The sequence below is a fragment of the Parasteatoda tepidariorum genome, chromosome 4, assembly GCF_982258835.1.
Source record: "Parasteatoda tepidariorum strain Cologne lab strain chromosome 4, Ptep-v5.0, whole genome shotgun sequence".
Taxonomy (NCBI): domain Eukaryota; kingdom Metazoa; phylum Arthropoda; class Arachnida; order Araneae; family Theridiidae; genus Parasteatoda; species Parasteatoda tepidariorum.
In genome coordinates, this window is record NC_141758.1 from 94890066 (window position 1) to 94905560 (window position 15495).

Genomic DNA, 15495 nt, shown 5'->3' on the forward strand with positions numbered 1-15495 from the left:
TTTTTGTGGATCTTTTAAAGCAAAAAAAAAAAAAAAATGCCTAGGAGCTGATATCTTGCCCCTTCCTTTGCAACTTGCAACACGCACACAATGTCTTTCGCACTTTTCATGGAGAAGCTAAAGCTGTCCCTCTTGAAGTATGTGAACAATGGTTAAATGAAACGTTACCAAATTTACTTAAAGGATACAGTTAAAATGATGTTTTCAATATTGATCAAATGGGTTTATTTTTTAAATGTCTTCCAAATAAGACTATGATGTTTAAGGATGAAAACTGCTCATGGGGTAAAATGAGCAAGGAACGTTTGACTGTCCTAGTTGGAGGAAATGCGTCTGGGACAGAGAAATTGCCCTTAGTTGTTATCGGAAAATACCGAAATCCCCGAAGTTTCAAGAATGTAAAAACGTATCCTTGGGATTACAAGCCTAACAAAAAGTTTTGGATGACATCAGTTTTATTTGAAGACTATTTAAGAAAATTGGATCGGAAATTCTTCGCTAAAAAAAGAAAAGTGATACTCTTTATGGATAAATGCACAACGCATAGTGATCTACCTAATTTGAAAGAAGTAAACTTGCAGTTTCTGCCGCCAAACACAACAGCAAAGTTGCAGCCGATGGACCAGGGTATTATAAAGTGCTTTAATCGTAAATGGCTTGTCAAAAAATGATGCTAAATATTGCAAGCATTTAGAAGACTTGTAATTAATAAGCATTAATTAAATAATCCGACAATATTTTGAAAGTCCAAAACCGAAACTAACGGTAAGTCGAACTTCCGATATGTCGAAGTTTTTCGTCAGTCCTATCAGATTCGAGTTATCGCGAATTCACTGTATATTTAAGAACAAATAAACGGAAAAATTTGGCTGATTTTTTCGGACTTTAATAAGCTCAATTTTTGTATTAATTTAAAATACTACATTTGTTTGTACAATAAGTGGAAGGAATTTATATACAATGCTATTAGAAGAGGGAAATTTAAATTGAAAGTGTTCCTTGTTCCATGCTATTTAAAAATAAATAAATGAATCATTTTAAATATACTTCGGGGGTTGAATATTTTCTTCAAACTTTTCTAAGTATAATTGCAACAAATTTTTTAGAACGTTTTCAACAAACTTATTGTAATCATGAACTGATCTTCAAGAAATAAAATGTTAAGTGCTCTAATGCTCTTCTAAAAGCAAATGTAAAATTCAACATTATAACACGCACACTGACTGATAAACAGAAACTACCCAAAAAACATGCTAATAAATTCAATAGAGCAATTTTTTACTAATTCGGAAGGAATTTCCCTGAAATATAGCCAGGATTATATCTAAACACATTTTGTAACTATTAATTACTAGAAGCTAATAATAAGACAATTTAAAGCTTTATTAAAATTATTTTTAAGATATTTTTAAGGAACTAACTTAGGCTTATACTTTAAAGAATTCTGTTCATGGAAAATGAAACTTAATACGAAACATTAGAAAATCGATTTTCATAAGACATAGTTTCCTAATTTTTTTTTAATTAGAAAAAATTAGAACTATTTGACTTTGACGAAAATGGGAGGATACGAAAATGCGGAGAAAGAAACGATTTCAAAAGCAAACATTGTTTTTTACAACAAGGCACGGCATATTTTTGTTCTCTTTTTTTTTTAATGCCGAAAACAAAACGTCACAAAAAAAAAAAAAGATTCACCAACTGGGGGCGTGAAAAGAACTTGGCAATGATTTCGTGGCGAAACTATCGTTCAATACTCTTGTGAAACAGCGAATTCTTCATGGAAGTCAAGGCCGGTCGAAAAAACAGCTTTTACCCCGCTAGTCAACAATTAATAGCGAGAATCCTGCTCTGAAATAACCCAGAATGACAGACACAACACCTGAGATCAAAATCAATAGGACAAATATTTAAATGAAGTGAGATTATTTTCCCATCTCAAAAGAACAAACCATCATTAAAAAAAAAAATTTTTTTTTTTTAATGCATTACTATCTTCTAATACATGGTTAAAAAAATTAAAGAAAACAGATTTCAAAATTAAATTAACTCAGAAAAAGTAACCCAGCAGTGTAGTGTATTATTAAAATATAAATTCTACAGAGTTCCATTAAATTAGAAGGAAGAAAGCCATATGAAAATAAATAAACAGTAGGAATTAATTTTTTTTACAACTACGATTTAAAAAAATATACATACAAAACCTTTCCTTTCTATTTGAAGAAATATAATTAATTTAGATTTTATTTAATTGGTCGAATTTATTTATTTAATTAACTTTAAAAAAAACACTCAAAATAAGGGGAAATATTATACATATTTTAATAAATAATGTTTTCGAAAAAAATTTGAATGAATAAAAATTCCTAAATGAAAAACATGGCGACAAAATTATTACACAACATATTAAAAAAAATTAATTAAAATTAACCGAGCGAAGAATTATATTTATAACGAAATATTCTATACTCTGTTCCGCTAAATAAATAAATAAATAAAAAATAAAAAAAAACTCAAGACAGCAAAACAAGCACGCTTGTAGGCGATTAGTATTATCCCTTATCATTATCTAGTATCATCCCTTATCAAATAAAAACAATAAATTAAAACAAATTGAAATATCCATGATTAGGTTAGGGCATGTTGAAGTAATAAAATCAAAAATAAATAAATAAAATGTGAAAGGCCCAATTATTTAACAATATTTATTTTAAGCCTGTGAATTTACATAATTTAATGATAGATATATCGGAAAAACTATTCTTATTACTTAATTTAATGGATATAGTGCAATATTAATTTACAAATGAGATTTAAACTATTCTTTCTAATATTTAAATTAGAATAGAAACGATACTATGGTTAAAATAACCTTTACTATTTATATTTATTATTTTATCGGTCGAAATTATTGTATTCAACGACGTGATTACAAAAAAAGAAAGAAAAAAAACCGTGTTAATACGCAAAGAAACTGGATTTCGACAATTAAATGACATTTCTTAATGAAAAATAAAATCATTTCTTAATGAAAAAATAGTAAATAGTCTCAGTAAAAAAAAGGGGCTTCTTTAATTTTTAACTAAAGCAAATAAATCTTTAATAAATAAGAATCATTACCTTTCAAAGAATTTAATTAGCAAAAATTAAGTAAATCCAATGTTGAAACAGTGCACATGGTTCTTTTACGATCTGAAGTTTCGCTAAACAACTTTAAGCAGACAGCAACACAAAGTTGTGAAATGAATCATCACACCATGGGCGATCAACCAGTTTGGCTGAGAACTTACAATAGGGGGGCGGGCACGTTAAGGCACATCTTGGCTGAGAACTTACAATAGGGGGGCGGGCACGTTAAGGCACATCATTCCTGTGTTAAGAATTTCTCAGTACTGTTTAATAATAGGCATTTTATCTAATCTGTGAAATATGATAAAAATACCTACCGTAGCAAGCTAAGAATATATTGTTGAATGTTTTCATACAAAAAAAAAAATATTTAAAATAAAACAAAACGATTATGTTTTCTAAAAATTTAATTTAAAAACACTTACGTTCACATTGAAACGTTCATTCCAATAAAGCGACCGAAATTTAGAGTAAATTTTTATTTTAATTTGCATGAAAATTACTCTAAAATTAAGCGTTAGAAGCTTTTTGTCAATGAATTTTTTTTTTAAAACACAATGAGCCATTAGAGAGCACAGAAGTTTCAGAAGTATTGATTAAACTATTGTTACACCGCCTCAAATGTTTTAAACTTTTTGCAATGAATATCTTTAGAATGAAGGAAGAGTATCAAGATTTTCAAGAATTTTTCCTGGGTCTTAGAGCTTGTGAACATAAGAAATTCGCATATAATCGAGTACGTATTCTTTAGGTTTAAAAGAAGAATTTTACAATCTGTATAGTTTTTTTAAAAATTCTTTTTTCAAAAAGAACAACATTTATTAATCACATTTTCCTTTTTTGAAACTTCTATTCACTCTTTTTTAGAAATGTTAGCAGCCTTGAGTGGCTTATTTTTCGTTTAAAACATAAGGTATTCATCTACCATCAGGTGAATTTTTTTTTTTTTTAATTACTCTGCAGTCCTCGGAACATACGTTATTTATTGAAAATAGCTGACCGGAATCAGCATGTTACTTTTCAGGGTTGGAGTTTTTGCCGGCAAAAAGGGGTTTTTGCCAGGACAGTGGCAAAAACCTGGTAAAAACCGGCAAAAACTGGTAAAAACCGGCAAAAACCAAATTATCTAAATTGCTGATTAAATATTATTACAAAATACTTGAAACAAATTTAAATCAATCATAATGAATAACAATTTTGATACATTAAATGAAAAAATTATTTTTAACATATTAATAATTAATACAAGGGTAATAATTTTTAAAAGATTGAAAGTTTTTGATCTCTTTTCATTTTAGAATCCTAAAATAAATGTTTTTTTACAAATAAATAAATATTATTATTTGTATAATATTATTATTTATTATAAAAAATTATTATTTGTACAATAATTAACTACACATGTTGATAGATATTTTATGCTTTAAATTATAGTTATATTAATTTAAAATAAGTTCATTTCACTGGAAAAAAGAGAATAATCACAAATTTTCCAATCAATAATGTTTTAAACTACTAAAATGATATATTATTACATTATAATTTAATTATGATTTAATAATAATTTTGTTAATTTTTCTGTAATTATTTATATTTATAGTATATATTTCAATTTTAGGAATAATTTTGTAAAAAAAATGTGTTTTTGTCCTCTCATCATGGAGAATATAGGGTTTTTGCCACTTTTTGCCAATTTGCTTGGCAAAAACCTGTTTTTGCCAGGACGGTTTTTACCGGTATTTACCATGGTTTTTTCCACCTGCGGCAAAATCTTGCCAACCCTGTTACTTTTTAATAAATTATTTTAAACGGCACTTACATATAAACAAGCTGCATTATCATTATTTAATATGTTATTTTCTTAATACTTATTAAAGCATAACATTGTTTTGTCAAAATAGGAGTAGAATTTTTAGTCAAGAATAGTTTTATTTTTCTACATTATCGATTCGTTAGAAAAACCGATCAAAATAAAATTAAAAAGGCCGGCTTTTATTAGAACTACTATTTTTAAAAAAAACTGTATTAGTAAAGGGATACAAAAGGAAAATCATAAAAATAATACATGTTCCGAAAAATTTGGAGCAGAAATTTAGAACTTTCGAAACAGTTTGAAGCAAACAACTTAAACCTTGGAAGCGTTAGAACAATAATTTTTAAATTTCTTAGAACTACAATTAGAAATCAACTTATTTAACGCATTTTAAGTTTATGAATAAAACAAAATTAACTATAACTACTAATAGTCCAACTATTAAACAAAATGCAATAATTACTTAAAACAAATTATGTACAATTTTATAGAAAATACCCAATTTATGAAAGATATATTTAAATTTAAAAAGAAAATAATTATGCTGAATCAATTTAAAGCACAACGAATTAGAAAGAATTAGAACGATTTCACTATCTTGAAATATGTTTAGAACAATTTCAGACAAACAAATGTCTGGTTTAAAGGCAGATATGGAGCAGCAATGACATCATTAAAATTAATAGCAATTTTATCTATTTAAGGAATAAATGCCCTTGAGAGAAAGTAAACCTAATACCATAGCATATTTCACTGAGTAATCATAAATAAATCGATTCAGTGGAAAAAGATCTTAAAACCATGGAAATCAATAAAAAAGAGAAACCTAGTGTCTGATCGAGCCAGAAGGAGACGACTAGTTGAGGCGGTTCTGGCCTGTACTAGGCTGCCATAACTATAGCGGAAGGCATTAATAAAATTAATTTTAATATGTGTAGGTTAAGTTTGAATAAAAAAATATTAAAAAGTCATTTAGGACAGGCTGTTTTTTTTTTTTTTTTTTTTTTTTTTTTTTTAAAAAAAAAGAAAAGCCCGCCCTTATAATAAAAACCAGCCGCCCTGACCTTTAACAGTAAAGGCCGGCTTTTACGCAACCCTGGTATATTCCAAGTGCGGGTACTAACTTCTCATCCCCCCCCCCCCAAATTAAAAAAGTAAATGAAAAAACTGGTTCGTAGATAAGTCAGTTGAAGTGTTATTTATTATTATCCTTTCCTATTTTTATTTCTTATCAGACACATTCTCTAAATAATTTTTTATATATTTTAATTTTCTACATTGATAAATTTACAGAAAATTAAATGAATCAGCACTATAAATTATTGGATATTTAAACAAATCGTACAGACCGTTCAAACATTACGTAAGGAAAGTTTCATTTATTTTCTGCCTCGTGTGAGAAAAAATAAGAAAATCACAATCGCATTGTTCTTTTTAAACTGTAATTTATTTATTTATTTTAAAAATTAATTATTTTTGTTAATCTAGATGCGATTTATAATGATGCAAGAAAATTGGTTTCTAAGTCAAACCTAAATCTTCGCCCAAACAATTAAAAAATATTCACCTATTATACAGTGCGCAATAAAAAGACAAATCACAATTCCCATTTCTACTCTTTGTCGGTGTCCCTTTTATATATATTTTTCCTTTGAGATTATGAAAATATATATTTAATAAAAATTCTGTATTGAAGGATAAGGTCGTAAAACATCGATTAGAGGGGTTGTTTATAAATGGTTTTCAAATTTTAAAACATTAAACTCAAGATATCTTCATATAATTTATTCATAAAGAATAAAATAGGAGAATTTATTCATATCATCCATAGAATTTATTCACATAGAAAAGAAAGAATTCCTTAACTTCCATCACCATTTTGCCTGACCTTTAACAACACTTGACAGCGTAATAACTCAAAATGGAAGTATTTCTAACTGCTATGGTATAGTCAAGGAACATTATGAGTCACACAAAGCCTTCAAGTTAACAACAATATTTTTACATGTCAATGTCAACAGCACTAGATATCATAGCAATAAGAATTTTTCACTGAATTTTTTTAACGTCTAACAATACACCTGAAGGGTTAGTTTATCACTTACCCACCCAGGCAACGAAATTCATAGTTAATAGTTGTGATGGTGACTCATTAGTTCTTAAAAAAAGCAGAAATCCAAGGTTAGAGTTGTTGACGAATTTAAAATAAATAAATAAAAACACTAACTAAAGATTTTAAAATGAAATAAATTTTTTCGAAAACATTTTACCAGAAAAAAAAAATCAAGAACAGAATCAAAATGTTAGTTCCTTCTTAAAAATGTTACGATTATTTTTATTTAAATAGGAGAGATATTAAAATGAAACATAACTTTTCTAAAACATTTTACCAGAAAAAAAAATTCAAGGACAGATCAAAATGTTAGTTCTTTTTTAAAAATGTTACTATAGTTTCTATTTAATCACAAACGGAAAAATTTTATTAAATAATAAAAACATTAATTTAATAAATACTTATTATTAAATGACACGTAATCAAACAAATAATTTAATTAGCAAAAAATATGAGATTTCAAGTCCTAAATGTGCAAGGGAATATTTAAAATTTTGATTTCAAATGAAAATTAAAGTTATCCAAGCTAGAGATAAGATAGACTAAGCCCGACGCGGGCTTTGACTCGTAAAATTTTGATTGAAACTCAGTTTGACTCATTATAAAATTTTGATTGCTACTTTTAAACAAACCTTTGATACAGTTACTAAGTATAAAAAACTTAAAATTTATATGGTATAAAAAATTAGAAATCTGGCACCTCTGTTTATATATATATATATATATATATATATATATATATATATATATATATATATATATATATATATATATATATATATATATATATATAATTTTTTTTTCTTTTTTTTAAATTTTGAAGTTTCCGTCGGTATACGAGGTGTTCGACGTCGTTTCTTTACGGGTCGACGTTAGCGAAATGCAGTTAAAGATTATATTTAGTCTGGTAGTAAAAAGTAATATTTAATGTATCTTGAACAATGCAAAGCGAGCAAACTTTGCCAGTGAACATTATAGCGAGAAGAGGCGGATTCTGAAGTTTTCGGTTACAATATATTTCTTTACAGTTTTGTATTCTTTATTAAATGTTTGGTAATAAGAACTATAATTTCAAGAACCGGAATTTCCGGTAAACCGTTACAATTTGAACGATAGTTCTCGTCTGCTAATTTAAGTTCAACAGAAACGCTGAACATTTTTTTCCCTTTTTCATTAAATATCATATGCATTTTGCATATTATTTATCTACAATTAAGTAATTTTCCATCGTTAACGCATATTTTTAAAAGATTAGTTATCCTCATACTAAGGACAGAAGAAATTTTTAGTCGTAAATCTCGGGATCGGACGGTTTCTAGCTCTAAGTAATCGTATGCATTTTGGGCTAAGGTGGACTCGGATTATAATTCTTCGGAGCTCGTTCTAGCCCCTACCTTCAGAAGTGAACCTGAACTTATCTCTAAACCAAGCTACAATAATGATATTATTATAAGCCTTGTGTGATTTTTAGCACTTGGGTAAAACTTTTTTACTAAAGAACATTCGCTAAAGCGAACCCTTATTACAAGCTTATTCAACATACCAATCCACTTTTTTAAAAGCAGATTTTTTTATATTCACTAAAATATCTTTTAAACATATTTTTCAGGGAGCTCTTCAAGTCATTTAAAACGTGCTTAAAATTAATATCCCAGGAACAATTATTTTTTGGAAAGTATTCATTCCAGACATAAGTTGCCAATCCTTATCTACAAAATTATATGCCATTAAACCAGGGGTCTGTTTAGAAGAAATTTGGGTCAGTTAACGGACCCTTCACAAAATATCTTTTCATAAAAACGGACCCTTCACAAAATATTTTAGCTTAAAAACGGACCCTTCACAAAATAATTTATCTTTTAATCGGACCCTTCACAAATTTGTTTATCCTCATTATTATTTTGTTAATCGAATAAACCCTTTCCAGGATGGGGGGGGGAAGAAAGACAGATGTAAACGAACTAAATTTTGTCTTCGGCAGACAATTCTTCCTTTATTCGTCCGAAATGAATATTCTGCGTTCAGCAGTATAGGCTAAATACCAAATATTTTTGTATGTTGCATCGCTAATTTAGTAGCTGCAATTGCTGTTTATTTTTTAAAATTTAATTTTTTTTAATTATAATTTTACAGTTTTAGCAGAATCTTGTATGTCTTAACAATTTAAAAATTCATTGAAAAAGTTTTTTTTGCAATAACGGATCCTATTTGCATAAATTCACAGGAGCGGACCCTGGTTGAAAGAATGTGACTTAACGTTTATTTTATATTCACAAATTACAAGCAATTTTTTCACAATTTTACAAAAACTGACCTTTCACAAAATGTCTAGACAGACCCCTGATTACACTCTTGCTGTCAACATAGGTAGGTTTCGAAACTAAAATTTATACTATTTTACGATTACTTCATCCAGAAAAAAAAAAAGAAAAAAAAAAAACAATATAAAATCTGAAGAAATCATTTATCTTTATATGTACAGATGACATTAAAAGTAAGAATCATTTAATTGGATTTTACAATCAAAACAAATCCACGAACTATTTTGGCAAAAGAAACAGCCATTTTTACGACATCCCAACAAACATAACTGCAATGCTTCTGATCTATTTTTATTACCCATGTGCACACATAGACAACCTTGACTTACTTCAACGTTTAATAACAAAAGAGGCATATTAGTAATATTACGAAGCGATCAAAACAATGGCTAATAAAGCTCACCTGGACATGATTCACTTGTTTGAATTTTCATCCTAAAAACGAATATGTGGACAGGTGAATAAAGTTAAGACTTGGAGACAAAATGATCGTAGAAAAAGCGCGAAATACTACCAAGAACAACTTATTGGAAAAGATTACGTTTTCTGATTAAGAAACTCAAGGTTAGATAAAGAACGTTCATACGTTGTAGCAACAGTTATAATACACATGCATGCGTTATATACATATACAGACATACATAAATATATACAAACATAAATACGTATATTCATGCATAAATATGTACAAATACAAACATATTCAAAAACGTAAATACATACATAAATATATGCAAACATGCATAAATACGTATATACATACACTACATACATGCGTTTTGCGATAATTTTTTTGAAAAATAAACGTATACAATTATAATAACTATTACAACAATACGTTCAAGAAATTATTTTGAAAAAAAAAATTTTTTTATTAAAATGAAGAAAAAATAGCAAGGTTTAGATAGGAAAAACTAATTCGTATATTTTTAAATTATAGTTTAAAAACTAGTTATGGATATTTAAAGATCGGTTGCAGTAGGGCAGTGTTTCCCAAAGTGTGGTACGCGTACCCCCAGGGTTACCGGAACAGTTTAGCTGGGGTACGCTTTCTTATGCGAAATATCTTGCAACATACGAAAATTTCAAAAAATTTTACTTATAAACAAAGCTAGCCATGAAATTTTACGATTACGTATTTTTCTACTGGCTATTTTTTGCAGAGTTAACAGTTCATAATTAGTGGTGCCAACAGCCAGTTGTGAGTTTTAACTTTTGTGCAATTTTTTCATAGTAAAAAATACATTAATTTTCTTATTAGTGGTACAGAGCGTTACGAAAAATTTAGAAAGGGTACACAAAAGTAATAAGATTGGGAAACACTGCAGTAGGGGAAAATTGCTATGGGTAAATCTGTGTGTTTTTTTGAAACAAAATACTGATTTAGTTGGAAGTTAAAATAAAAAAGAGCTCCTTAAATTAGCAATTTTGCATTGCAATTCGCACTTTTTTAAAATAATGTTATAAATTCAAAATAAATAAAATATTTTTCGATAATTTAAGAAAAAATAAGTTCAAATTTGTAATAAAATATTTTTCTTCGTTTATTTCAGAAGTCGCCAAGTAGCGCCATCTATTAAAATAAACACCAACTACTAATATATTACATTACTGATGATGAATGTTAAGTCACGTCACAGTAATGAGTGACTTTTTAAACTAAATTTATAACTTCTTAAAAAAAAATTGAGCCGAAACCAGTCAGTTACCCTAATATGTTATATTTAATATTAAAATACAAGGATTGATTTACGGGAAATTCAGATCTCAGCTTTTAAATATCTTTCATATTTCAGATAATTAATTATTTTAAAACTTTCATAATATAATTTTGGATAAGGAAAATTTAAAATAAGTCAACACAATATTTTAAAATAAAATCATTTAACTGGAAATTTATAAAAATAGTTCCATCATTTATCATCAAACATATAAATGAACTTGTTCCCAGTTCCTCAAACTCTGTAAACTGGTTTTAAAAAGGTTTTAATTCACTCATATCCTTGCTTAGACAACAAAGGCCGAGAAGCGGCACCGCAAAATATGGCCTTTATCAAAGGTGTATCTCAGGAGGATTCGGGCTTTTAAGTAATGTTATAGAAATCGGGCTCAGATTTAAATTTTATTAATCGGACCACCAAAAAACGAGCCCGAACTCCTCTCTTTTCATCGTTTGTTTAAAAGCACCTAAAATATCCATTGCCAAGATATTGTTTTTTGCCAAAAAATTTATTCTATTGACAATTATTTTTGCTCAGTAACAAGTTCTTGGTAAATTTTTATTTGAATTAGAGAAATTAGTGAAATTTGAGGTGCTTAGGCTTTTCGTACCTTTTGATAAACCAGGCTTGTCATTCAAATGTTACCCATAAATAATTTTTTTTCCTTTTTTTAAAAAAAAAAAAAATTAAGGCTAGGAACAGAAAAGTTTGGAGAAACTCTATTTAGCAATCCAAACCTCGTTGTAGAATGTAGCGCGGGAAAAAAAAAAAAAAAAAAAACGAGAGGTCTACAGTCTCTATTATTGAGGGATTTAATCCATACATTAAGTTATTGGCTAAAAAGTTATTCAGCAATGCAGGAAAAATAATTTTATTATTTTAGATTTTTGTAATATCCTAGAACACCAGGTGTTGTTTCCAATATTTATCTAATTCCTAAACCCTTAAAACAGTGTATTTTACTTTTAAACAGTACTTTTACTTTTAAAGAGATTACTTTTAAACAATAAATTTTAATAAGAATAATTGTTTTAAGACTTACACAACTTGGATACATAAATATAGTATTCTTTTAAAATCACAATGACTCTTTAAATAGAAATAACATCATAATTGTAATGAATGAAGTAACATTCTGTAATGATAAAACCTCAAATATTGAAAACGGTAATACACTATTTTTACAACACAAACACAACACCCCACACACACAAACAACAACAAAAAACCACACATAGAACATAGTAAAATACACTTACGTATCAAGCATTCGTTAAAAAAAAAATCATGCAAAAAAAAAATTTAAATTAAAAAAAAAAAACATGTAGAACTTTAAAACTTATTACACACCGGACTTGCCCATAGCATTTACGGCTAATTTATCTTCATTTTCTTTTTCTTCGAGCAGTTTATATTCTGCTGAAATTGCTTCGACAATACTCTCTAACGTTCTTTCTAAGGGTTCTTGAGAATTGATACGAGAAACATTTTTCTTGTTGACTTCAACTTTATTCTTGGTCGTAATAATATCGTTTAGATCTTCGCGTCTTATACGTTTTCCTAAAAGCACCAATGAAACACAAAAAGTCAACGAGGATAAACATTTAGGAAACAGAGCACATAATTGATTAAAAAAAATAGGAAACCAATGACAAGTTAACAATGGTAAACAAAACAGAAACAAAGCACATAATTAAAAAAAATAGTTAAAATATATTAAGTCAACGATGGTAAACAAAACAGAAACAGAGCACATAATTAAAAAAAAGCTAATAAAAATACCAATGAATTATATAAAGTCAACGATGGTAAACAAAACAAAAACAGTGCACATAAAAAAAACTAGTTAAAATACCAATGAATTATATAAAGTCAACGATGGTAAACAAAACAGAAACAGAGCACATAATTAAAAAAAAAAAAAAAGTTAGAGTACCAATTAAATAATATTAGGTGAACAATGGAAGACATACAGAAAAAGAAAACATGAAATATAATGATAGCTAAAATTTAAATATAATGATTAGTTAAAGCACCATTAAAATTTTAGGTAAATTATAAACAAAAATTGGTTAGTTATGACACCAATGAAACATATGAAGTCAACACTCTAAACTAACAAAAAACAGATCACATAATCAAAAAGTGTATTAAGTAATAGCATAAGAACAGCAAAAACTACTGCAAATACAGAACCATAAGTCAAATTGCGTAGATTCTGAGGTAGCATCCAAGGCTGATTTAACCCTTTTTTTCTCCTTTTCTTTTTTTTTAGGCAAATTATATTCGGCTGAAATCTTATGTTAATATTCTCGAATTTTCTTCCTCGAGATTTAACTTTTTGAATTATGTTGAGATTACTTAAAATACCAAAAAAGCTATTAAAAAAAGAAGAAGAAAAATGAAAGCACTCATGAAATGTAAAGCCAACGATGGTCAGTTAACATATGTAAAATTCAAAATCAAAGTGTGAATAACATAACAGCTATAGTATAGATTTTAATAAAAACAGTATCAAATCAACTGCAACTAGATTCGATAATTATAAATATATACATATATATATATATTATAGCCGATGTTGAGATAATCAAAAGCATCACACGCTGTTAAAATGCGTAAACAAAAAGAAGAAAAAATGATCTTCTAATTCATATTCCATTAATTACCATAGCATACTAATTTACATATTGTAGTAAACAAGAGTTTTTCAGACATAAACATATTTTTCTATACACACAAAAACCACGATTATTATACAATGGCCGCCTAATTCACATTTCATTAATTGCATAGCATACTAATTTATAATTAAAACATTGTGAACAAGCATTTTTCATGCATATTGTTTCTATACAAATCAACCGCGATTATTATGCGATGGTCATATTCAATTAATTGGCACAGGATACATCTAAATATTTCTTCAAAAAATATGAAAAGTAATAACTGGTGGTCTGGTCAAGATAGGTCAAAAGACCTTTATAGTTTGACCAATTAAAATCAGCGGGGGGGGGGGGAAACAAGTATACAATACCAAATAACATTTAACCAACAATTGTCCGACAAATAAAATTTGGCAAAATGGCTACATATTTAAGACAATGGCAAAATTTAAGTGCAGCAATCGGCGATTGTCAAGAGAATTATTAAAATGGAGACATAAGCAATCATTAAAAGTCAAAAAGTAAAGAGAGAAAGTTGAAATAAAAATGTAAAAATTAAGAAGATAAAAGAATAATGAAATTATAATAAAAGGTATAATAAAATAGTAAGAATGTAAAATCAACCAGGAAAACTGGGAAAGATTGTAATAAATAAAGGGTAAGATAAGTTAAGCATAAGAGTAAAATGTTAAATGGTTATAAGTTGAAGAGAGTCAGACTGAAATAGAAAAATAGTAAAAAAACAGTAAAAATTTTGTAAAATGTTGGTAAAGGCAAGCGGAGACCAAGTTACGATCAGAAGGTAAAAGTATCAATTAAAAAGAAGTATAATCATAAAAAGAATTAAGTGACAAGTAAAATCGTGTAATAGTAAAAGTAACAATCAATAAATACAAAGCTGGATAAAATCAATTTGAAGATGATAAAATGAGTTGGCTAAAAATAAATCAATATATGGCACTAATCCATAAATCTAACTCGGCGATTTCTACGTTAAAGCGCATAATTGTTTTTATCATTTTAACATATGGCAGTTGTTGCTAACATAGTTACACGTAAAAATGTAAAAAAGGTGTCACAATTTGTAATTTTCAACCTATTACTGCTATCTCTAAGAAACAATGAATTAACATTCATGTGCCATTGTAAGTGGGAAACTGTTGCGTTGCAAATGGCAATGAATAAATAATGCTAATCATTATTTTTTTTTCCTTAAAAAAATGTGTTTTTCAGGAACTTAATGAAATCTGAAATTTTCAAGTGATTGCATTTGCTCTTTTGGGACAAATAATATTCGAGTACAAGGAACTCATTTTTTTCCCCTTAGTTCTGATAATAGTGCAACAAAAATCACTAAGAGAAATAAATGTAAACCTTCATAAGTGCCCAAACTTTAAAAAAAAAAAATAAAAAAAAATGCACTTAGTCACAAATTATTGTACGCGTAAATTACTAATCTCTGTATATTAAAAAAAAGTCGTAAACACCGTTGCCCTTGTTTTGCATATTCAACTTAACATAAAATTTTGCTTTGAAGCGAGCAAATTATAAGACTTAAGTTTTTATAATAATATAAATAAATGCATAAGAAAAAAAAAACTTTTTTGTTCATTGAATTTTACTACTTGCGAAAGTTGAATGTTAATTTTATGTCGTTTTTAAAAGGTAGAATATAAATTTTATTTCTTTAATTAAGTTTTAAAAAAACATATACACTTCATAACAAATTGTA

The 15495-nt window shown here is 27.6% G+C and overlaps 1 protein-coding gene across 3 annotated transcripts in view; it reads right to left on the reverse strand.

Annotated features, from left to right (window-relative positions):
- The window catches only part of LOC107456864 (exonuclease GOR), an 88358-nt gene that overhangs the window by 9109 nt on the left and 63754 nt on the right, over positions 1–15495 (reverse strand). Inside the window, exon 2 of one of the 3 annotated variants that reach the window (XM_043044240.3) lies at positions 12448–12657. The exons of 1 other annotated variant lie outside the window; for it this stretch is intronic. In XM_043044240.3, the coding sequence (XP_042900174.1) occupies positions 12448–12657 (210 nt within the window). Of the gene's footprint in view, positions 1–9779; positions 9826–12447; positions 12658–15495 lie in introns of those variants that run through there. One more of the 3 variants, XM_043044242.2, reaches the window with a different exon arrangement.